The sequence below is a fragment of the Camelus bactrianus genome, chromosome X (assembly GCF_048773025.1).
Source record: "Camelus bactrianus isolate YW-2024 breed Bactrian camel chromosome X, ASM4877302v1, whole genome shotgun sequence".
NCBI lineage: Eukaryota > Metazoa > Chordata > Mammalia > Artiodactyla > Camelidae > Camelus > Camelus bactrianus.
Window position 1 is genome coordinate 8,023,255 of NC_133575.1, and position 25,526 is coordinate 8,048,780.

The 25,526-nt window shown below is 37.7% G+C and overlaps 2 protein-coding genes across 4 annotated transcripts in view; one reads left to right on the forward strand and one right to left on the reverse strand.

Moving 5' to 3' along the window:
- Positions 1-25,526, reverse strand: part of ARHGAP6 (Rho GTPase activating protein 6) — a 447,389-nt gene that overhangs the window by 120,630 nt on the left and 301,233 nt on the right. Inside the window, exon 1 of one of the 3 annotated variants that reach the window (XM_074359700.1) lies at positions 18,742-25,072. The exons of the other annotated variants lie outside the window; for them this stretch is intronic. Coding sequence (XP_074215801.1) covers positions 18,742-18,801 — 60 coding nt within the window. The 5' untranslated portion in view covers positions 18,802-25,072. Of the gene's footprint in view, positions 1-18,741; positions 25,073-25,526 lie in introns of those variants that run through there. 3 annotated transcript variants of the gene reach the window in all.
- Positions 891-6,484, forward strand: AMELX (amelogenin X-linked). Its single transcript, XM_010966208.3, has 4 exons — positions 891-1,068; positions 3,190-3,237; positions 4,600-4,644; positions 4,914-6,484. Exons 1-4 carry the CDS (start codon positions 1,015-1,017, stop codon positions 5,436-5,438), a joined length of 672 nt encoding a protein of 223 aa, XP_010964510.2. The 5' UTR covers positions 891-1,014; the 3' UTR covers positions 5,439-6,484.

The window sequence follows — 25,526 nt, forward strand, 5'->3', positions numbered from 1 at the left end:
CACAGGCTGTGATCCACTACTTTGAAAAACATTTCATTTAATGGTATCAAGTGGAACCATCAACTAAATGGCTTTTCTCATTAACTCAAACTTTAAAAAACAGATTTAAGCGGTAGAAAATGTCAGTGTATTTTTCGTAGCTAGCATTATTACAGGTTACTCACTTCCTGTGTAAAATTTAAGGTATTTCTTCTGACAGCTCTCAAAGTCAGTCAATAATTTGCACCACAAAGCAATGTGCAATATTTTAGGATGGCTCATTTTGCTTCATGTTCCACGGGTCTTATTTGTGGAATAATCACAGTGTAGCATCAAACAAAAGGAAGATGTCATTAATTAAGTATGGACTCTTTAAAGTAAAAGTCATTCAAAATTTGTGAAATAATCACAGAATATTAGCACCGTTCTCTCTCACTGTGGTAAACCACACCGGGCGTCTGGAGCTCAGGGACGTTACCTGAGGGTCTTGCCTGAGGGTTAGAACACTTGAAACTAAGTGCTACTCCCTCCTTACTCTATTGTCTCAGATGATTGGTCTTTGTTTTCAACAGTTAGCAATGCTGAGGGGGACAGTAACAAAAAAAGTCTGTGCCTCCTGGTTCTAAAAGTATCCCGTACCGCGCACTTTGATGATCTTCTCCACTTTTAAAGCCTCTTTTAATCATTAATTATAAGCTACATCTGGCTTCTGTGACTCTGCAGGCTATAGAGGTGTAGGAAAATGGCATGTCAAGTCATGCAATGATAGATTATTTATGTCCCCACAGCTTGTTCAGCTCTTAATCTAAATGAAAAGCATCTTTATCACCACTGTCATTCCAGAAACAATAAAATGAGCTGAGAACTGGAAATCGTATAGGAATGAATCTCACAAGGAATGGGGAATGGTCCTATCCTTTTCACTAGCAACAGACTAACATGGATTATGTGGGTTTTATGAAGTATTCATTATGTCCATATTTGAGAAGAGATAAGAAAAGCGGGTGTTGACTTATATTTCAGGACCATCAAGAAATGGGGACCTGGATTTTGTTTGCCTGCCTCTTGGGAGCAGCCTTCTCTATGCCTGTGAGTAAAACGCTCCCTTCATAAGTCAATGTGCAATTTCACAAGCTTGGAAATAAAAATTTGCCCCACAGTTGGTAAGCTTTAGGGCTTAAAACAGCACAAGATCAGATTTCCTCATATGTCTCTGTGTTTAAGAAACACTTTGAAAAACTTATTATACTGAAAAAAATGGATTCCCTGAAGCCTCTGCCAAAGATTCTGATTCAGTACAGCTGGGGTGGGACCCAGGACTCTGCATTTTAACAAGCACCTCAGGAAATTCTATTGAAACAATTAACTTGTAAATATCATCACCCATCTCTAGATGAAGGAAACTTTTGGAAGGGACCCTTGAAAGGTCTCCAGAGAAACTACTTAATCAGCCTTAAGCAAATATTATTAAAAAACTCAATTTTTTCTAAAACTCAATTTCTCACAAGTGTCCAAATATCTTCTTGCTCTCCAAACTCCACTGCTGTTATCCTTCAGAGGGTAAGATTTTGTGTTAGGAATTCCTTTCTTGAACCATCTCCCTGTTCTGAGAGGCCTCATCCTTTTGGGTGCACCTGCTAAGTACATGACTTCTGTGTGGCTGTCCAGAATCCTACGTATGCCCGACACACATGGATATATTTTCCATTCAAATGCATCAAATACCAGGAAGTCTGACCAATTCTCTCTAAACATGGGTACATAAGAGATTAGATCACACGCAGGCAAGGCAGGATCCATCTGCTTTTCGGCGGCATAAAGAGCAGTTGATACAACCAGAAGCCAGCAAAGCTTGAATATCTGCCTCCTCTCTTCCTCTGTCCCCCATAAGACCAAGACTCTGTGCTCTGCCTTCCTGAAATCCTGCACTGTAGCAATTCCTAGTCCCCTGAGGGCCCGTGCATTACAAATTCAGCCCCTGTCCACTCCTCAATTCAACACCCCATTCTCTGAGGGCTTATACCAAGAAGACAGAAGAAAGGCAGTTAGCTAAAACTAAAATAATTCACAGTCAAATGAGAGGAATAAACTCTCTTATGAAATAGGGCATTTTAAAAGAATAGAGCCCTTCTGAAAAAAAAAATACATGTGTATATATGTGTATAACTGAATAGCTTTGCTGTACACTTGAAACTAACATTGTAAATTGACAACAGTACAAAAGTACAAAATAAGAATTTAAAAAAAAAGAAGAAGAACAGAGTCTTAATCAGCTCGCTGCCTGAGGGAGGTGATCTGCCTGATTCTCTGTCCTCTCCCTCTCCTCCACTCCAGGACCAATCAGAATTCCACATGCAGGCATCAATCACTTGGCCTCCACTTTAGACAAGACAGACAGTCCTGGTTTAGATAATTATTCAGGTTGTTTTTCATTTTGAGCTTTACGATTTTTCTGCTATAGAAACATTGACAGAATAATAAAAAGATGACAGAATAAAAGAACTGTCCTAAATTTCATAAATCAACTCTTTCATTTTCCATGGGATTTACACTGTTTCCACTTTAATGCACCCATCTTGTTTCCACATTCATTGATAATTCACACATAGCTGTCCTTTTTGTTGTTGAGGTACTGTTTACTTTGCATGCCAATTATGAGTAATCTCCTTTCATACTTAAGCAAGTATCCACCTCCTGATCTATAAGGAAAGGTTTGTGAGACAATTCTCTTCTTGTTGGTATTTTGTAATCATGTAAGAGAAACATATCTCTCTTCCCAACATGGAGTGAGTTTCACCAAGGACTAAGATGATGGATGGGCTAGAGTAGAATTAATAGACAGGAGGGATGGAGGGGTATCTGAAGATCACTGGAGGTTAAATGTGCGCTGGTTTCTGCTTCCAGGTCTCTCACTCTAAGACTACAAGCCCAGGGGGAAATCATTTAGCTGTTATGGACCTCCTCAAAATAAGAGGGCTCCTTTCCTACACAGCGTACATGTTCAAACAAAAAGTAGACCTCAGATATATTCTGCACTATATAGATTTTTAAAAAGTGGCTTCAGTCTCTCTTAATGTGAACAATTGCATATTGACTTAATCTCTTCCTCTCTCTCTCTCCCTCCCTTTTCCTCTCCCTCTGCCTCTCCCTCTCCCTCTTGTCTTCCTCTCCCTCATTATTTTTCTTCTCCTTTCCCCCTCCCTATAAAAGCTACCACCTCATCCTGGGCACCCTGGTTATATCAACTTCAGCTATGAGGTAATTTTTCTCTTTACTAATTTTGACCATTGTTTGAGTTAACAATGCCCTGGGCTCTGTAAAGAATAGTGTGTTGATTCTTCAAGATGTTTCTCAGTCCCATTTTTTTCAGTTCTCACTACTAGCTTCCTGGTTTAAGCCCTGAAGGGTCACCTCAAGCCTGCATTGCCCCAGAACACTCCCACTTGGCCTCTCTGACTCAGTCTCTCCTCCTTATATGGCTATAAAGTTTATCCATCATGAACTACCACTCAGGGGGACTGCATGGTAGGGCAGAAAGTGAACTCTGGCTGAACAGCTTTGTTCTATCCCAGCCTGTAAAATATGGGGAATCAGGTAAGATGTTATTTAAGATCCTTTCCAGATAGAAAACTCTTGATTCTAAGATGTTCACACTCTGTGTGACTTCCTCATTTTGCTTTACTGAAAGATTAGAGACCAAGAGGTCTATGAGACATACTGCAGGGCAATGGAAAGCATGAGATTTCTGGAAAGCGGGTCTGAGGCTCTCCTCAACCCCGTACCAACCATGTGACCTTGGGCAAATCATTTTTTCTCTCTGGAACTTTGGTTTCCTCATCTGGAGAAGGGAAATAATTATAATACTCACACTTCAAAATATTGTTTGAGGGGCAAAAGAGTTAATCAATATAAAATGTGCTTTATTAAGCATAACTTGAGCCAGGTTAATAATTGTTTGTTGTACTGATAGCAAATCCTGTAGTGCTTACTTCATGAAGGAGTTCCCCAACCTGAGGTTCACCAAATATATGCTATTTAGAAAGGAAGGAAACTCTTAATTCTTTCAAAGGTTCAGATGACAATGTATGTTTACTCATACAAGGTGAAGAAAAGTGTTAATAAGAATTTGAGGCAAGATTTTCTGTTAAACCTTAAACGGTTGACATATTTGACACAAAAACCTGTGTTTCTAGGATGAAGGACAGTTTCTGCCTCCTTTATTTTTTTCATTGTGACATCAGATCAAAAAAGGATGTAATGAATGTTACATCACATTAATTTTCTGTTTTGTTTTTTCTTGCAAAGAAGAGCAGGAGCTGTGGAATTAAGCAGGCTTACTACTCAGTCAAGCTCGTGTACCTCTTTAACTCTCCGTGACCTTGTCTGTAAAAGTGAGGGTGATGATACTTGCCTCAGAGTATGTGAGAGAACATGAAAAATGTGTATGGTGGATGTAAGGTAATGCCTGGCACATAGGAAGCACCTGCCAAATGTTGACCTTATTCTTTCTTCCATAGAACTCATATTTTCAGGCTATCAGTATTGACAGGACTGCATTAGTGAGTCTATGCTTCATGTAAATGAATTAAAACAAATGTATTCTAATGTCTTTCTCTTAAGGTGCTTACCCCCCTGAAGTGGTACCAGAACATAATAAGACATCCGGTATGTAGTTTTTTTGGTTTTTATTCCCTTAAAATATTAAGCATGCATTTCAATTCCCTTTTAAGTGAGGTAACATATCTATGCCACATATAGACACTAATGGGAAATCTAGTTTGTAAACGTCATATCTGTATACACAGTTAGAAATTCTTGCACAGGAAAAAATGAATAAGTATTAATATTGTCATAATGACAAAGAAAACATTGCTACTTCTCCAGCCGGAAGTCAATGGAGCCGATGGTAAACCTGACTCTTTGTTTCTCACCAGTACCCTTCCTATGGTTACGAACCCATGGGTGGATGGCTGCACCACCAAATCATTCCCGTGGTGTCCCAGCAGACTCCCCAGAATCACGCCCTGCAGCCTCATCACCACATCCCCATGGTGCCAGCTCAGCAGCCCGTGGTCCCCCAGCAACCAATGATGCCAGTTCCTGGCCAGCACTCCATGACTCCAACCCAACACCACCAGCCAAACTTCCCACTGCCCGCCCAGCAGCCCTACCAGCCCCAGCCCGTCCAGCCGCAGCCTCACCAGCCCATGCAGCCCCAGCCCGTGCACCCCATCCAGCCCTTGCCGCCACAGCCACCTCTGCCTCCGATGTTCCCCATGCAGCCTCTGCCTCCCATGCTTCCTGACCTGCCTCTGGAAGCTTGGCCATCAACAGACAAGACCAAGCGGGAGGAAGTGGTGAGTACACCTCGAAGTCACTACAACACATGTGAAAATGGTAAAGCAAAATTGGCCCCCAGAGTTCTAAATTCTCAAACAATCCTGGGGCTAGAATTTTAGTAGCTACAGCTCAATGACTATTAGTCCAAGCGTGTGTTGTAAGTTTATATTATAAAGGAGTTTATCCACATGGCTTAGTAATTAAGATCGTAACTTTCACGATGAGTTTAAATTCTATAATTACCTTGACTTCCTACCAGAATATATATTATTGAAACCTGTTAATTTTAAGCACACTATAAGGGAATATCAGTTCTCCTTATCTTTGAAAAGTTTGACTAGCAAGAATAGGCTAACACTGCACTTAAGATGAAAAAAGGGTAATTTCTGACAGAGAGGGGATGCAAATATTTGAACGGGTAGGTGGGAAACCTCTTTAAAAACCTACAGGAAAAATACCTGTCTAAAGTGGTTTCTAATCTAACCTGGAGGAAACTAAACTAGACAGATTGTTAGATTTCTTTTCAGTGCTGGGATTCTAGAGATTAAGATTTTAGCAAGAAGTTTTCACAGTTAAGTGTAAAATATTCTCTCATTACAGAAAGCTCTTCTAAACGAGTAGGAAGTAGTCAATAAAATAAGTGTCCCTTATCCATATCTATAAACCCTTACTTCTGTGTGTATGAGATTATATAATTCTACTGTATGTATGCATTCAAATGTGATTCCAAGTTATAAATGCTACTGATTTTCTCCTGAGAAAGTGAGGGGTGAGGTATAAATTGCCTGGACAGGGAGCCAGGATACCTGAGTTCCAGTTCTGGCTTTGCCCCCAAAGAGGAGATGGTATTGTACAAGTTATTTCAAATTTATGGGTGTTTTCCCTTCTTTAAAATGAGAGAAAGTGACTAAATTAGATAATTTTCAAGTCTCTGTCTAAGGACAAATACCACAGTCTTCCAACAAAAATTATAATATATATGGCTTCACAATTATGAGCATATTTGTAGAGACTAGGGAGCATATATGAAAATTGACTGTATCCCAAATAATCTGGTGCCTAAAGTTGATTATTCTAGTCTAAGGCACATGTTCCCTCTTTGTATAGAAAATGCATTTATTTATATCTTTATTAATAATTAAGGCCATGAACTTTATAAACCTTGCCAGAGCTATTTATGGAAAGGTGACTTCGGGTAGGTAGTTTGAACTCCTTATAAGTCCCATGTAAATTAGAGTATAAATAGTGATAGGTTCTTGAGTTGTTTTATGAAAAATAAAATAAAGTTATGAGTTTAGAACCAGGCATGCAGAAAGTCCTCAACAAAAGGTAGCAATTGTTATTTTATTATTAAATAGTAGCTTTAAATGTTCTGAAGGCAGGGACACGTCGTATCTGATGACAATGAGATAATAAAGAAACTTTGAAAATTATAGAGTTCAGCTTCAGTGGCTGTAATATTGTTTTGGTAAAACTGAAGCAATGTGTGTTACTGTAAATGGTACTTACTCATGTGTGTTACTGTAAATGGTACTCACTAGGAATATCTGTAACTTGTTTTACTTGCTCCTTTTGCTATTTTTTTCAGGATTAAAAGATCAGAAAATGAGAAGAGAACTGAAGTACATACTTCAGTTGCTTTTAGAATGACACAGGAACATAACAATTTGTACCTACCATCATTTTACATAGTAAATTCTGTAACTAAAAATAAGTACCATTAGCAAACAATAAAATGTTTAAAAAATCATTCACGTCTTTGTGTTGAATTACACTTAAAATTTCACGTCACTTGAAAGAACATATTATAAATGGCTATTCTTGAATAAGGGATGAACTGCTCAATTACACCTACATATTGATCATTCTGCAGGCAAATGAGGACTATATTTCTTTTTCGAGAAATTTTAAATTATACCGTCTCAAATCTTGTAAAAAATAGAAGTTTATCCAGCAGTTATAATAATTGATAATGTGAAAAATTAGGAACATGTCCAGTCACTGAACCTCAACCAAATGAAGGGGAGTTTATGTGAAGAATTATTTACATTGAAAAAGATAAGCTTTTGAGAAATGTTTATATTACAAAACAAATTAAGACTTGAAACACTGGCTTTATTCTTCATACCACATTAGTAACCAAAATCTGGTCTTTTGATCACATTCTACTGAAAGTGATTTTGTAATGAAATTATGTGATATGTATCACAGTGTACCAAATTTTAAATTGTTGAGGTAATTAGTTTTTCTAAGAAAACTTTTATTAAATGTAGCTTCAAATAGAGAATCACAGTTATTTTATATACAAGTCATTTCTTTCACTTCATAATCTTTAAGATGATAAATTCTACTGTATAGTCTTCAAAATGTTAACAGATGCATAAATGGACTCAATACAAGTTTTCTTTCCCACATATATTTATATTTGAATTCCTTTTTCCTCCTATACCCGAAAAGAATTGTAAATAGTCTTTTAAGGGTTTATATTACGCAGTGCCCACAGTAATTTTATTCTAGTACCTTTATGATTAAGGCCCCTTAATCATTTTCTGGAATGAATAAACATAACTTTACTGGGAGGGTGTTGATACTCAAACAAATAACTTGATTTTTGAAGAACTTAGATTCAATTAAAAAAGTACAAAAGCTTTTAATCAATTTGCATGAGCCAATTCTAATCAATTTTGTAAATATTTATTAATCATCCTATAGGGCAATTCCATGTCCTGATAAAAATAATAAATCCCCATCCTTATGGAATCTAGGATTTACGAAATTGATAAAATAAGCTCACAAACAGTGATAAGAGAAGGCCTAATAGTATTAACACTATGGCAGAAGTATAGTCAAAACACTCTGGCGAATATGGCAGACATCATTAGCCAGGTATCCAACAGTTTCCTCACCACTCATTCCTTGTTGGCAGAGCTGAAGTTAATCCCAGCATCTGGCCTTCCACAAACTCAGGAGAGAGGAGCCCCCTCCTCTGTCCCAGGGAACGAATGTCCACCCCTCCGGTTATGGCATCAGCCTCAATTACCGTAACATACCATGTCTATACCAAATGTGGCATCTATTTCCCTAGCTAGTGATTGGTTGAGGGATTCGTTGTGGTAGAACTTGAACAATGAATGAGGCCAAAAGGGAAGTCTACTAGGAGAGGAGGAGTTCTGGGGAAAAGAATTGCCCCCAAATTAAAATGGCATGTATACATTTGAGGAAAAAGAGCTGTTATGTCTTTGGATCTATTTCTTTGTGGATGTGTGCCTGGAGCTTTGTCTGCCATCTTGTGACCAGGAGGGGCAAGTAGAAAGACAGAAAGCCCCGAGGTCCTTGGCAGTATCATTGTGCCCCTGAATTAACGAACCTTAGAACCATCTACCTTTAGATGAATGATACACTCTATTTCAATGCTAGTGTTTTTCAATTGTGGGTCATAACTGATTATTGGGTCACATATCAATATCAGGATCCCTATCATTTATGTCATGCCAGCCAACTTTCTCTTCCACCAATGTAAAGCTTATGTGCCCAGGACTAAGGACATTTTGTCAATAACTTTCCTGAAAAAATCTGATAGAAAGATAGAGACATATATATCCTGGTGTATTCTCCAAAATATATGCCTCCCCCACACTTTGCCTTCTACAGCTCATGAAAACATTGCCATTACATTTACTCCTACTGAGAAACATTTTAAGGGTGTAAGGAATGGTGTTACTTAGAGACTATGTGTGATATTGAAAAGAACACAAACTTTAGAGTCAGACTGGAGTTCTTTCAATTTTTTCTGATATAAGAGGATTCTCTATTTGGGAAAGTCATTGGCAAAATAATTTTCCCTTTATAATAATTCAAGTAATATATATGTATGTATATACATACATATATTCAAATCACATTTTGAATTACAGGAAACAAGTCAGGCTTTGGTCTCTGATGATTATTCACTATAGAATGGGATGTACTGCATAAGTTAACTTTATAAGAAATAGAAATGTGTGTATTAAATGCTCAAACATGTGTTTTAATATAATCATCTTCATGGTAGTCTTCTACAATGGATACTGTTCTACCTCATTAAACAATTCATATTAACCACAACATAGCATCGTTTTGATGGTCCAGAATGAGACTTACAAACACCCTTCAGTGAGGTGTGTTACCTTGGAAATTCAGAAGTAATAATGCCCTTACGCCTGTTCTAAATTGCCCTGTACTGCTCTGTCATTCTAACTATTCCTTTCTGCTTCTGGTTATCACTTCTTTTTGTAAATGTATATTTACATCTTCTAATATGTAGCTTATTTTGTATATATATTCTTCCTTACAAAATGAAGTACACTGGCCTTTGGACTGGTATTCTGGAAGTTCCATAATCACTTTGAGACTATTTTATTTCCTGATTCCCTAGTTGTGGCAGATGGCTGCAACTGGCAAAATTCTGACATGTAGATGTATCTGATTATCACTACACATTGTAACATAGCTGATGCAAATTGAATAAAACAGGGTATTTCTAACTCAGGCTTAATCAGTGCCCAATGTTGTATGTTTTTGAATCAAATGTGGAAGAAAATCAATGGATACTAATGACCAAGACTCAAAGTACAGGCTGAAATAAACAGCAATACTGATTATAAATGCACTAATAAACAGAAACTTATATATGAAGAATTCTTAAATCAGTAAAAAGCAAAATCATATCATTTACAAAGCTGTGCTGTTTCTTCCAAATTAAGCTAAAAGAGACAGATGAAGTTGAGTAGACCACCTCAAGGAAAATTTCATCTCACCATAACCACTCCTATGTCACTAACACATATGAAATCTGCTCTGCCATCATTCACTCCTAGTTGGAAATGGCTTCAATATGCATAATTTTTTCCGAGGTGCCAATACATGTCTAGGAATTACCCCAAGAGAGTCATCAAAATGCACGGAAAGATACGTGCAAAGATGTTGATTACAGCATTATGTATACCAGTAAGAAATTGGACCTCACTTAAATTTTCCTAAATGTACCTAAAGGAATTCTGTGATAAAAATATGCTTTAGAAGAAAATGTATTAGTGGAGAAATGTGGTAAAGTAAAATTTAAGACCAGGACTGCATATCATATGTGAATATTACACACAACCGTAATATGTAAATAACTTAAACACACACACACAAACATGCACTGAAAAAAACTAGGAGGAGCATACACTTGTTTATATAAAGATCCAATTCTTCCACAATAAACATAAATGACTTCTGTAATCAAGAACAAATTTAATTTTATAAAGGTTTATTTTTCCTTTCTTCTACTTCAATCCAGACACACCTCCTTCCTTCAATTTCTTTTGACATGATCTTGGTGGGTCCCCTTCAGGTAAATTTCAAGTAGAAATCAATTCACATGTACTTGATTTTTCAGAGAAGTGCTTCAACCAAAGGGTAAAGGGAAAGGAGCAACTGGCTTTAGCATGAACAAAAGCAAACAATACAAACAACAAAGAAGATATGAGCATTATAAAGTTAATGAAGAAGAATTAGAAACAACACAAATAAAATAAAATAGAAATGACCATCAAGGCAGCTCTTGTTGCAATTCTGTCGAAGTTTAACTGGATTCAAAGAGCAGACAGGTCAAAGGGAAAACACAAGATCTAAGCCCTATGTTGTCGGTTTTTTTATGGCTGAGTAGTATTCCATTGTATAAATATACCACATCTTCTTTATCCAGTCACCTGTTGATGGACATTTAGGCTGTTTCCATGTTTTGGCTATTGTAAATAGTGCTGCTATGAACACTGGGGTGCAGGTGTCATCCTGAAGTAGATTTCCTTCTGGATACAAGCCCAGGAGTGGGATTCCTGGGTCATATGGTAAGCCTATTCCTAGTCTTTTGAGGAATCTCCACACTGTTTTCCATAGTGGCTGCACCAAACTGCATTCCCACCAGCAGTGTAGGAGGGTTCCCCTTTCTCCACAGCCTCTCCAGCATTTGTCATTTGTGGATTTTTGAATGACGGCCATTCTGACTGGTGTGAGGTGATACTTCATTGTAGTTTTGATTTGCATTTCTCTGATAATTAGTGATATTGAGCATTTTTACCTAAACCCTTAAAGAGCTGGGGGGTTGGAATGACTTTTCACATTAAATGGGTTCTCCTTTGATTAAAATGCCTGAACTATTGCTGCCTTAAAACTCAACAGTTACCTAATTTTACTTTTGGGCTTCAACTCCTATAATGTACTTTTTTCTCTCCTGTGCTTAATTACATTGAGTCTGAATCATCTGAAAAGCTCAACCTCAATCAATAACAACTCCAATTACCAGAAAATGCTCAGAGTTCACTCATCAAAAAGGGCAAAGGAAAATGCAACCTAACAAGCTAATTTCCAGGCTGTATTTTCATTATCACCTATCTTCAAAGCATGCATTGAGGATGAAGGTTCAAAGGGTCACCTGGAAGTAATCGTCACTTTGTAAGAGACAGTAATAGTTGTCACATTTCCCAAATCAAAATTTAGATATGTAGGGTGATAATACAATGGAATATTGGAAATCAGAGACATACACTAACTGGTAATTATGCTGTACACTTGCACTGTTCAATATGTATGCTCATGTAGCTATTCAAAATTTTAAAATCTAAAATAAAATAAAGTTTAAAATTCAGTTCCTCAGTCACATTACACATATTTTAAGTGCTAAAAGGCCACATGGGGCTAGTGGCTACCATACTGGACAGCACAGATACAGAACATCTCTATCACCACTGAGAGTTTTACTAGACAGTGCTGCTCTATACACTACTTCCTGGGATAGAAGAGCAATTCCTATGAATTCAAAGATTTTAAACCAAAGATGAAACAAAACAGATTTGCTGGTTGAAACTGAACATCTCAACTATCCATTATAGGTCATTTTCTAAGCATTCCATGAATCATGGTCTTGTATGGGAATTTTCTAAGAACTATAAATGTGCCCTTCTCTTCCTCATGTCGAATGGCACACACCAAAATGGTTTCCCCTCTAGTTTTCTTTTAAAATAGACAAATCCAGAATTCCACTAAATTAATTTTTCTACTTGTAAAAGAAACTAACTTAGTTCCAAAGAAATGGTCATTTATTTTCAGACCTCTACCAGCCACATCCACACTGGAGATAGAAGGCTGAGGCTGCTGTTCTGGACCTAGGCTTCACTGGAAATAGGCCAAAGTTGAAGCTGATGGAAAGATAAAAGTAAGAAAAAACACAAACTTTTGTCCATCCCTGAGGGTCACTGACTGCCTGTAAACACTGGAAAATATTTACATTCTTTTCTATTTTGTGGTTCAAACCAACAGTACAACATAGTATGGTATACACACACACACACACACCCCCACTGAGTTTACCTGTAGTGAAAGGACATGTGTGGAGATAGATACCATTTGAACAACTTGACATTTTAAATAAAACTTCTCTCCATTCTAATCACTTAGAGACTACATGGCTATTCTACTAGTTACTATCACCAAGGCACACTATACTTCTTTCCATATAAAGTCCTATCAATACAAAAAGGTCAAGTTGCTCATTTTATTTACAAGCAATGTCAAGTCGACCACTTCCTCTCCCAGCTCAACACAATATGAAAAGAATGACTTTTCCCCTAAATCTGAAGTTTGCCCCTTAGTAGTAAACAATTGCTGAAAATATTAAGACTGAATTTAGGGCCAAGGCTTTAAGAAGAATATAAAATAGCAAAGACTGGTATTACTTTAAAAAAAAGAGAGAGAGATTCGACTGTGACTGGTTTAGAAATCACAAGAGAAAATGGTTTCAACCAATTTCCCACATTTCCAGAACATAGTGGCCTCTAGTTGTGTTCCATATTGCTTCAATAAAATAGTCATCAGCCTATATTTGTTGTGAAATTCTTGTTAATTGGAATTTTTACTTATTGCTTTGTGATTTGGCTTACAATTCCTTTTGCTCTCATTTGATCTAGAGACTTATCAGGGATCACTGGCTGATATTTACTTATCCAAAAACACTTCCCTGCCAGAATTCATCCTGGCTTCATCTGAAACACTTGACTGTTCTAGAAGATTAAATAATACTTGAGGAATAAGATTGGACTGGGGTGGTGAGGAGAGAAGAGGTTGCAGTGAGAGGGAAGAAATGGTCATTTGGGTGCCAAAATATTTGCCTCAGTAAATCACACCTGAATCATCCCTCCAAAGAAAATCAAGATCAGTGAAGCCCCTTTACAAATAATATGCCCTATGGTCAACAAAAAATAGCCCAGAGCACACATTTATTTTCTTTTTATAAATCAAAAAAATTAAAACAGTGTTAAATATCTTTCTCAGAACAGCCAAATCTTGTTTTCCTCTCCAAAGAATCTTCCATGCTTAAGATTTGTCTGAGGAATGTGGGGGCTCTGGGTCAGCTGAGTGTCCACACAAGGGCAAAGATGGCTTCCCAGTGTGGCAGTGGGGTGTGCAGGCTCAGCAATCAGACTGGGTTCTCAGTCATGACCTCTGCCTATCTGCTGTGGAAACTTGGACAAGTTTTTTAGCCTATCTGTGCCTTAGTTTCCTCATCTATAAATTGTACTAACATCCATCTCTGAGTCTTTTCATGTCAATGAGCTCCAAGTTCAACGAATTTTGGCTACCGTTCTTATATTCAGAAAGGGAGCATTCTCCTGGCTTTGTAGACCCACAAAGGGAACACTACACAGTTGGAAACAGGGATGATAAAGAATTTGGAAATAATAACTAAGTTTTCTATGCCAAGGGCTCCAAAGTCAAACGCGTCTGTCGATTATCAATGTGCCGCATCTGACATATAGCCACCTGAACAACTCCCTTACTGATTGCTACCCTGCGCGATCCCTGTCTTCTCCTATCTGACGTCCCCAGAGGCAGTTCTTCGCCATCCCCAAGGTCACTCTTCAGATAATAGGAGAGTAAACCCACCAGGAGGGTAGCATGGGCTGCACAATGCTCATTGGAGGCCAGAGCATTAGACCTGTTCACTCTGAATGTCTTCCTTTTGCCTTCTTTGTAAGACCCAGTCCCTATGTATAGTGACTTCCAACTCTGAACTTTCCCTTGTTGATCTGGCATTGGTCACGGCTCGGCTAATTTCACTTGAGAGATTTCTTTACCAAACTGTTTTTTTATAGTGCCTTCTGGGGGACATTTGGCAATGTCTGGAGTCACAATGCGGGGGCTGCGGATGGGGGTTGGAGTGGTACTATCGGTATCTAGTAGAGAGAGGCCAGGGATGCTGCTCATCACCCCACAATGCACAGGAGAGACTCCACAACAAAGAATGATCCAGCCTTTAATGTCAACACTGCTCACATTGAGAAAGCCTACTCTGGAAAACAACGCCAATATTGAGTCATGCTGTCTGTTCGGAACTCTACATGAGAAAGAATGAGACTCTGAACAAATGGAGAAGTCTATGTGCATTTTAAAAACATAACTGAGAAAGAAAAACCAAATGCTCAAATCTTTTTTGGGGGGTGGTAATTAGGTTTATTTAGTTACTCATTTTGATGGAAGTACTGGGGATTGAACCCAGGACTTCGTGCATACTAAGAGTGCACTTTACCACCGAGCTATACCCTCTCCCAACCAAAGCTCAAATCTTAAGGTTAGTAAATTTGATATAGGACCTCATACAAAGGACTTTTAAGTTCCTGCACCAACTGCATCAGAAAAATCTAAAGAGCTTGGGGGAGTGACCAAGATATGAAAGAAAATTTACAAGATGAAGAGATAGTCATCCCAGGATTAAATCAGCTGATATCTCTAAATCAAAGCCATTGTGTAGAAATTAGAATAGTTACTTGCTTCTTCTGAAGTTGCTTAAAAGTGAGTGTGTTCTTTGTCTCTTGGCAGGTTACTTAAAAGTGGTTGTGTTACCTAAGTAATGAAGAGGAGAAAAATAACCAGACTATTAGCCATTGGTATAACTACTGAATTAGAGCTCATTTAGTTTGTTTGAGTCCCTGTTCTGGGATTTGCCCGAATTTGGCAGAAAAACGAGAAATAAGTAGTTGTGTCCCTAGAGTGACTAGGGATTTAAGATGCCTTAATTCTCCCGATTTTCAGAACCATCACTCTCCAAATATTTGATGAATATAATCAAGTTTTTCTTATAAAATTACTACCAAAAGACCTCTGACAGCCATGGAGAACAGAAAGCTCAGACCTTGGGAAGCCTACAATATTTGACAGACCCAAGACACAGAACATCCTAGCTGTCCAAATACCAAACTCAAGACACTTTTCCAAGTGGGGACGGACCCCCTCCTCCTGGCCTCCATGCACCACATATCAGGGAGCAGCCACAAATGAACTTCAGCTCAATGGCTCCTCATCTAGGGACTTTTTCTTGTTGGTCCACATGGGCTGGAGTGCTCAGGCCTCGAGGTTTCCCAGGATATGTTGGGCATGCCTCTAGTTTAAGCAACCCCTTGTTTCAATTTTGGTCTTCCCAGTAGCTGGTAAACTCTTTGAGGGAGATTCAGAAAAATACCTGGAGACTGGTCAGTGTGCTTAATATCTGCTCAAGGAACCATCATTAGCATTAAAAAGCCACCACACTGTAATATAAAAGGAATGATAATAATAACACTGAACATTTACTGGGCTCATATTCTAGGCATTGTTCTCATCACATGAAATATATTAGCTCATTTAATTTTCATAACCTTATAGAGGGAAAGTCTCAGTCCCCGGTTTACAGATGAGGAGTTGTCTAAACTTTAAACTTTAAAAAGTAAACATTTAAAAAGAAATGAGGCATTTCTTAAAACACACACACCCTATCCCATGTTTGATGAGCTCCGTTTAAAAGGTAAACTAATTTGTCATCTGCCTCTAGGGTCCTAACTAAAACAACCCGTGTCTATTTCTAACAGCAAGTATAAATTCAACTTAGACTCATAAAGCTCGTCTCCTTTTGTAACTTAATTTTTCCTGTCCATTTGACCTCCCAAGGATGTGATAAGGAGCTAATTGTAAGGAAAGCTAAAGAACTCCCAAGCCAATGACTCCTCTGCGGTTGTGGTAAACTGCTGCAGATGGGAAGGAAAGCTCTGCGAACACAGGCAAGTGTCATCACACCAGGGCAGCATTTCCATGGCAACCAGGAGAAACCCATCCATCCCAGCTGTGGGTGTGAACCTGAGCATGAACAGCCCTCACTCCTTCCTTGGTTTCAAAAGCTGGATTGAGAACAAAGAAACACAAGCCCAGTCCTTAATGGAACAGCAAGGTGTTGTCTTTCTCTCATTGATTCATTCAGAGAAAGCTACAATGGCAACTAACGCTATCTTACTAGAAAATCCAGGCCTTGGCCCTACATTATCTTCCTTCCCAGGTAGCCCACTGACCACATACTCAGTAGAGATGGAAGGGCTATTTCAAGTGACATTCTGAAGCTCACTGAGCATGATCAAAATAGGAAGGCTGCTGATATATTCATAGCATGACACTGAATCAGAACTAAGTGGCTGGCATACTTTCTCTACCTGACATTTGATGTCCAGAATAAAATGTATGAAAAGGTTCAAATATCTCAATGACTTCCTGCATTGAAGCTTCCACAAATCCTAGCTGTCGACGTGGCAGTCCAAACTAGTTCCTTCCACAGCGTGCTGACTAGAGAAGGAAATGTTTGTGAATTTGCACAGCTGCATGCAATAACAAATTCAGGCTCAGGAGATTTACAAAATCCAGTTTTCACCCTGTGATGAGGGACTAGGGCTCAACCTGGTTTCCACAAATAATTTTTTCTTAATCTGAAAAGAGGCACAAGAGAGCAACTTAAAAATCTTTTTTTAGAAAGACAGTCATAGATTTTTAAAAAGTACTTATTGAACACTGCTTAAATGTACAGTTCCTATCAGCAGATTTACGAAGAGAGCTGAAAAACAAAGGGAGATGTATTGCCTTTGTGGCTTATTTTCCCACAGGTATAAAAAAATTGTTCTGGATGAACATTGTTAGGTGTTCAGGACCCTGCAATCACTGCAACCTGAGTTGATTTATTTTATAGTTGCTATTATTGTAAATAATCAGAATCACAAGAATAAGTCTTTGCCCTCCTTCAAAATGGAATCATTCAACAGATTGTAAACGATGGTGATTTAAGAGCAATATATTTTCTCCAAAAGCCACTTTTTTTTTAGCAAATTAAATAATTGATACATATTTAAATTGCTTTATACATATAATGGCATTGTGTACATGACAGAGAAAGAAAGCAATCTGCAAATGAAATGAAGTAGCATGGTCACACAGCTTAAAGTAACAGACTGCCAGATCTGCAGAAAAGCTTGTGATTTGACCTTACTGATATTAACAATGATTCACCAAATAAGCTAATGTTTAATATATCTGTTCCTCCAGGAAGGACTCAAAGAAACCTTTACTTGTAGCTATATAAAACCAGTAAATATCTAAGCTCTGTGAATACTTTGGTAATATTCTAAATTAATAGTAAGAAAAGATGAATTTTGAAGTCTTTCTATGAAATCATTAAAAAGAAAAAAACCTAGAATCACAAAAAATAACGTTTGTACCAGCGGTTGCAAACAGCAAAACCAAGTCTTTCTGACTTTCTCAGTCACCTGTCTTTGCTGCATGGAAAAGTCAAACTACATGTTGTGGTTTCTCATCAATACCCATATTGCTTGTAGATGGCACAGAATCTCGATCCTTCATCACACTGAGGGGAAGGGCAACACTTGCCCTCTTCCCAAATGTTCAGCTTTATATGGTATCTCAATGATCCACACCCAAAGAGAAGCTCAAAAGCAATGATGGTTAGTCTCAGTTCTGTCATGGACAAGCTAGGTGACCCTGCCATAACCTGATTCACTCCCACCCTCAGCTTCTTTATCTGTGACAGAAAAATGTTGCACTAGAAGGCTATAAGACTTACACAACAGTAACCATACAAGCTAATGTGCATCGGTAAAGTCAAACTGCATCAATTTTTAAATACTGAGAAAACAGCCAAAAGGAAAGGTGCAGAAGAAATGGAAGATCCTTACTGAGATTTGCTTTAAGCTTTCAATAAAAATATGAGTGTCTTGGCAATGATATGTAACATTCCAATCAGCCTGGCTCGAAGGCTCTGACTCTTCTCCTAAAGCAACAGGCAGAGACATCTTAAGTGTCATTTGAACCATCTGAACTTTGAAGTTGAAAGAGACTCGAGGGCTGGAACAAGCTGAGTGTATCCCTCCAAAGCTATTGCTTCTCTCACTCTTTCCTGCTTGCATCTACCTCCCCCGATACAGCTCCAGGATCATTACCCCGTGAAGTCGTCCACATCTTCCTGGCTTGGATCCTGCATTGCTTCAAGCAGGAGGCACAAAACACAGAGCCTGAAATGTACACACCGTATCTTCTTACCTCTCCAGGGTCCTTACACCTCAGCAGTAGCAGCAGCTCCAAGCAGAACTGACCCCCCATCTTCCCCACGCAGAGCCCCTGTCCAGTGTGGGAACAGTGAAGGAGGCTGGAGACAGGGATACTGCTCTAGAGGAGCCAGGCAGGCAGGCTCCCCAGCTGGAATGTGCAGCTAGAGGCCCTGGGAGGGAGAAGGCCTGGGGTCACTGTGATCCTCTGAGTCAGACACCCTGGGGAACTCTCAGCTCTGAAAAGCCTCCTCTGGCACATGAGGCAGAGGCACCGAGAACCTTCTAGGGGGAAAATTCTGAAAGTTACAAAACTGAGGTAAATGGTTACATGGATGTATACCAGTTTACAGTAAATGGCAGAGATGTAATATGAATGATAGAGGGAACACATCATTTAAATGAAATGCTAACTCGTACATCTGATAAGGTGCTTGCATCCAGAATTTACAAAGAAATCTTATAACTCAATAATAAAAAAACCAAGTAAGCCAGCTTTTACATGGGCAAAGACTCTGAGTAGACATTTCTCTGAATAAAATATACAAATGGCCAATAAGCACATGACAAGATGCTTGCTGTCATTAGCCATCGGGAAATACAAATCAAAACCACAATGACACACTACATCACACCCACTAGGATGGATAAAAAGAAATGCTGGTGAAAATGTGGAGAAATCAGAACTCTCATACAATGTTGGTAAGAAAGCAAAATGCTCTGGAAAACAGTTTTCAGTTTCTCAAAATGTTAAACCTAAAGTTACCGTATGACCCAACAATTCCACTCCTAGTTATATGCCCAAGAGAACTGAAAATAGTTATCCACACAAAAACTTATTCACAAAATTGTGTACAGCAGCATTATTCATAATAGCCAAAAAGTAGAAACAACTCAGATGTCCACCAATCAATGAATGCATAAACAAAACATGACATATCCATACAATGGAGTTTTTCAGCCATGAAAAGGAAAGAGCTGATACATGCTACAATGTGGGTGAAACTTGAAAGCATTAGGAAGAGTGAAAGAAGCCAGATACAAATGACCACATATGAAATGTCCAGAACAGGCAAATTTATAGAGTGACAAAAGATGAGTGGTTGCCAGAGGCTGAGGCACATGGGAGGACTGGGGGCAGTAATGACTAAGAGGAGCAGGGTCTCTTTTAGGGGTGATGAAATTTCTAAAATTGATAGTGGTGATGATTGCACAACTCTGACTATACCATTAAATTACACACTTTAAATGAGTGAATTATATCTCAATAAAGCTGTTATATTAAAAATGAAATACTGGCTCTTAGCCCCTTGCCACAACCCTTCCCCAATTACACTGGGCTCTTCTGAGGTCACCATTACTCCTGTAGGTTCACCTGTGTGGCTTGGCAGGGGCTACGGTGAGAGCGGGCTCTTCCACTGATCACTGAGCTGCAACAACTGGTCCCTGGCAAATCCGGACCCTTCTCACCTTCATTTCTAGGCCACTGTTAACAAGAATTCTGCTCCAACTTCATGATTTAGCCCCTCTCCTCCCAGACTCCTTTGGTCCGAGGTGGTAACTCCCTTCCCAGCATGCCCGTGGTTCCCATTTGCAAGAGTCCTTTCGAACTTAGTTGATCTCATATCCCACGGGGCCGCCCTCTCCAAATAGATTACATGTGATTTAAGCATACTGGACCGTCACAGCTCAGGGACTTTCTTGTAGCTGAAATTCAGTAGTTAGTTGTTAACTTTCACCTTTGTTTTTTTTAAGAGAAAGCAGCTTTTTTTTTTTTTTTTAGCATTTAAAAAATAAGGGTATTGTCTCTACGGGCTATTGTGCATTTTCACAATTATAAGTAAAAATGAAGCAAACAAATCAATGAAGAGAATACCACGGTGGTCACTGGGTTAAAAAATATCTAACATTCTTACATAATTTCATCATTCACGAAGAGAATTACGTGAGAGTTACTGACATATTTTAATTATTGATACTCATTATTACTATTATCTGCTTCTATATCCTTTATCTTTCCAAACTATTCTTGGACACAATGTTCTAATGCCCATGAACATATTTTCTTTTGTTTTTAATTGAAGTATATAGGCAGTTACAATGTGTCAATTGTAACTGGTGTAGAGCATAATGTCCCAGTCTGCATATACATACATCTATTCGTTGTCATATTATTTTCATTAAGATATTGAACATAGTTCCTTGCGCTATACAGAAGAAATTTGTTTTTTTATCTATTTTTCTATGTGGTGGTGAACATTTGTAAATCTCAAACTCCAAAATTTATCCTTTCCCACACCCTTTCCCCCAGTAACCATAAGATTGTTTACTATGTCTGCAAGTCTGTTTCTATTTTGTTCATGAGTTTATTAGCGTCCTCTTTTTTTCTTTTTTTTAAGATTCCACATATGAGTGATATCATATGGTATTTTTCTTTCTCTTTCTGGTTTACTTCGCTTAGAATGATGATCTCCAGGTCCATCCATGTTGCTGCAAATGGCATTATTTTATTCTTTTTTATGGTTGAGTAGTATTCCATGGTATATATATACCACAATTTCTTTATCCAGTCATCTGTTGATGGACATTTATGTTGCTTCCATGTCTTGGCTATTGTATATAGTGCTGCTGTGAACATTGGGGTGCATGTGTCTTTTCGAATTGGAGTTCCCTCTGGGTATATGCCCAGGAGTGGGACTGCTGGATCATATGGTAAATTTATTTTTAGTCTTTTGAGGAATCTCCAAATTGTTTTCCATAATGGATGCACCAAACTACATTGCCACCAGCAGTATAGGAGGGTTCCCATTTCTCCACACGCTGGCTGGCATTTATCATTCATGGACTTTTTAATGACGGCCATTCTGACTGGTGTGAGGTGATATCTCTTTGTAGTTTTGATTTGCATTTCTCTGATAATTAGCGATATTGAGCATTTTTCATGTGCCTATTGGCCATTTGTATGTCTTCATGGGAGAACTGCATGCTTAGGTCTTCTGCCCATTTTTGGAATGGGTTGTTTCGTTTTTTGTTATTAAGTTGTAGGAGCTGTTTATATATTCTGGAAATTAAGCCTTTGTCAGTTGCATCATTTGCAAATATTTTCTCCCATTCCGTAGGTTGTTGTTTTGATTTGCTTATGGTTTCCTTTGCTGTGCAAAAGCTTACACATTTAATTAGGTCCCATTTGTTTATCTTTGCTTTTATTTCTCTTGCCTAGGTGGACTGCCCTAGGAGAACATTGCTAAGATTTATGTCAGAGAATGTTTTGTCTTTGTTTTCTAGGAAGTTTATAGTGTCTTGTCTTATATTTAAGTCTTTAAGCCATTTTGAATTTATTTTGTGTATGGTGTGAGGGAGTGTTCTAACTTCATTGATTTACATGCTGCTGTCCAGTTTTCCCAAGACCACTTGCTGAAGAGACTGTTTTTTCTCCATTGTATATTCTTGCCTCCTTTGTCAAAGATCAATTGACCATAGGTCTGTGGGTTTATTTCTGGGCTCTCTATTCTGTTACATTGATCCATATGTCTGTTTTTGTGCAATACCACACTGTTTTGATTACTGTAGCTCTGTAGTGTTGTCTGAAGTTTGGGAGGGTGATTCCTCTAGCCTCATTCATTTTATTCAGTATTGCTTTGGCAATTCTGGGTCTTTTGTGATTCCATATAAATTTTAGGATTATTTGTTCTAGTTCTCTGAAAAATATCATGGATAATTTGATAGGGATCGCATTAAATCTCCAGATTGCCTAGGGCAGTTTGGCCATTTTAGCAATATTGATTCTTCCAATCCAAGATTATGGGGTATCTTTCCATTTCTTTAAGTCATCTTTAATTTCCTTAGTGTTTTGCAGTTCTCTGTGCATAATTCTTTTGTCTCCTTGGTCAGATACATTCCTATGTATTTTATTGTTTTGGATGTGATTTTATTATTTTTATTTTTTATAAATTATTTATATTATATTAATTATAATAATTTGTTATAAATTTTATTATTTTATTTGTTTTTTAAAATTATTTATATTATATTATATTAATTATAATAATAATTTAATAATTTTTATTGAGTTATAGTCATTTTACAATGTTGTGTCAAATTCCAGTGTAGGGCACAATTTTTCAGTTATACATGAACATACATATATTTTTGTCACTTTTTTTTTTTTGCTGTGAGCTACCACAAGATCTTGTATATATTTCCCTGTGCTATACAGTATAATCTTGTTTATCTATTTACTGACAGGCATATGGATGTGATTTTAAAATGGACTGTTTCTTTACTCTCTTTTTCTACTATTTCATTGTTAGTGTAAAGAAATGCAACTGATTTCTATATGTTAAGCCTATATCCTGCTACCTTGCCAAATTCTTTCGTCAGCTCTAGTAGTTTTTGTGTGGAGCTTTTCAAATTTTCTATATATAGTATCATATCATCCACATATAGTGACAATTTTACCTCTTCTCTTCCAATTTGGATCCCTTTAATTTCTTTTCCTTGCCTGATTGCTGTAGCTAGGACTTCCAAAACTATGTTGAATAGAAGTGGTGAGAGAGGGCATCCTTGTCTTGTTCCAGATTTCAGTCTGAAGGCTTTCAGCTTTTCACCATTGAGTACTATGCTGGCTGTGGGTTTGTCATAACTGGCTTTTATTATGTTCAGATATGTTCCCTCTATACCCACTTGGGTAAGAGTTTTTATAATAAATGGGTGCTGAATTTTATCAAATGCTTTTTCTGCATCTATTGAGATGATCACATGGTTTTTGTCCTTTCTTTTATTGCCATGGTATACCACATTGTTTGATCTGTGTATGTTGAACCATGTTTGGGTCCCTGGGGTAAATCCAACTTGATCATGGTGTATGATCATTTTTATGTGTTGTTGGATTCCGTTTGCTAATACTTTGTTGAGGATTTTTGCATCTATGTTCATCTATGATATTCACCTGTAATTTAGTTTTTTGGTAGTGTCTTCATCTGGTTTTGGTATCAGGGTGACGGTGGCTTCACAGAATGAGTTTAGGACTATTCCCTCCTTTTCAATCTTTTGGAAGAGTTTGAGAAGGATTGATATGAGTTCTTTGTATGTTTGGTAGAATTCCCCAGTGAAGCCATCTGGTCCTGAACTTTTGTTTGTAGGGAGGGGTTTTTTTTAAATTGCTGATTCTGTTTCATTTCTAGTGATCAGTCTGTTCAAGTGGTCTATTTCTTCTTGATTCAGTCTTGGTGGACTGTATGTTTCCAGAAACTTGTCCATTTCTTCTAGGAACATGATTTTCTTAATGATAACTAGTTCCATCCAACCCCATGCTCAAGATTTTGTTTGAATCAGTGCATTCTGCTAATCTGACTAAATTATTTTTTCAAAAAAATTTTTGTTGAAATGTAGTTGATTTACAATGTTAGTTTCAGGTGTACAGCAAAGTGATTCAGTTACACATATACATATATACTTTCTTTTCATAGTCTTTTTCATTATAGGTCATTACAAGATATTGAATATAGTTCCCTATGCTATACAGGAGTTCCTTGTTTTTTATTTTATATACAGTAAGGTGTATGACTAAATTCATAAGAGAAAGGTTTGCTAGTGGCCCTAATTAGCTGCAATGCACCATGTCTGGGATTTATCACATTTTGGACCAACATGTAATTTTTGCCAATTCTGGATTTATCTTAACATTTTTCAACCTTTAAAAGTCCTTAAAATTATTCATTTTTAAAAGTTGGTATCATTGCCCTCTGAAGGACATTGGTGGAACTATGAAGGAGTAGACTTTCCCATCTGAAGATAAGCAAGGTCATAAATGAGTGTTCCCAAAAGACCCTGCCTGTGTTCATTCTATGCTGGAATGTTCATACAGGCCTTTTTCTCAAACACTCTTGAGTGCTGTGGGTAATAGATGTCAAATAATAAAACTTAAAGGCACACGCTTTGTTACTTTTTAAGGGAAAAAAAGTGGGGGGAAATCAAAGGGTTTAACAATTTTATTCACTGGCTGATATTCAGCGACTCTGAAAATTTGGCCACTGCTCAGGTTTGTGAATTTCTATGGAAAATGAACTGTGTTTGGCAAGCTTGACGAAATATGAAGCTGATAAAAAAATGTTTCATGCTTTCTCAAGACCTTATGCCACTAACTGTGTGGGATTGGAAAAACTGTTCAAATGTCAATTTAAATGTCAATTTAAGTAATGTAAATAAATAATCTTCTATATCCTTATGAATTAATGTAATTCTGTTGATTTCAGACCATAACTTGAACTAAAGTTTCTTTCAGTTATAACTAGGAAATGTTTCATGGAGAACATGAACTTCAGATTAGGCAAGTTGAGCTCAGTAGAGTTCTATTTCAGAATCAGAAATGTTAACACAATACTTCATTTTACAGTATGGAGAACTGATTGAAAATTTAATTGACACAAAGGTTGTAAGGAAGCAGGTCTTGAACTCAAAAAAAGGAGTAAGCCAAAAGAAATAAAACATTATTCTAACAGCCCAAATCATTATATAAAAGAACACTGTGGTGAATTCCATTGCAAAGTTCATGACTTGTGAACATTATCTCCAAAACACTCATCTCTTGAGTTTTACAGAGTCAGTCATCCAACTGCCTTCTTGACCCTTCCATCTGGTATCTCAGGGTCATCTCAAACTTCATTTATCCAGCGTTGAACTCTTGACTTTCCCTTCTGGCAAATATCTTTGTGCCTAAGCCTCCTACATCTTAAGAGGTGTTTGTAAAGCATTTATCTCAGTGCCTGGCATGCAGACCTG

What these genes read in the sequence shown, in the direction of transcription:
- AMELX (XM_010966208.3), top strand. Translation starts at nt 1,015, where the DNA reads ATGGGGACCTGGATTTTGTTTGCCTGCCTCTTGGGAGCAGCCTTCTCT. An exon ending in GAGCAGCCTTCTCTATGCCT is followed by an intron (nt 1,069 to 3,189) that starts GTGAGTAAAACG and finishes TCCCTATAAAAG; the next exon opens with CTACCACCTCATCCTGGGCA. An exon ending in ATATCAACTTCAGCTATGAG is followed by an intron (nt 3,238 to 4,599) that starts GTAATTTTTCTC and finishes CTTTCTCTTAAG; the next exon opens with GTGCTTACCCCCCTGAAGTG.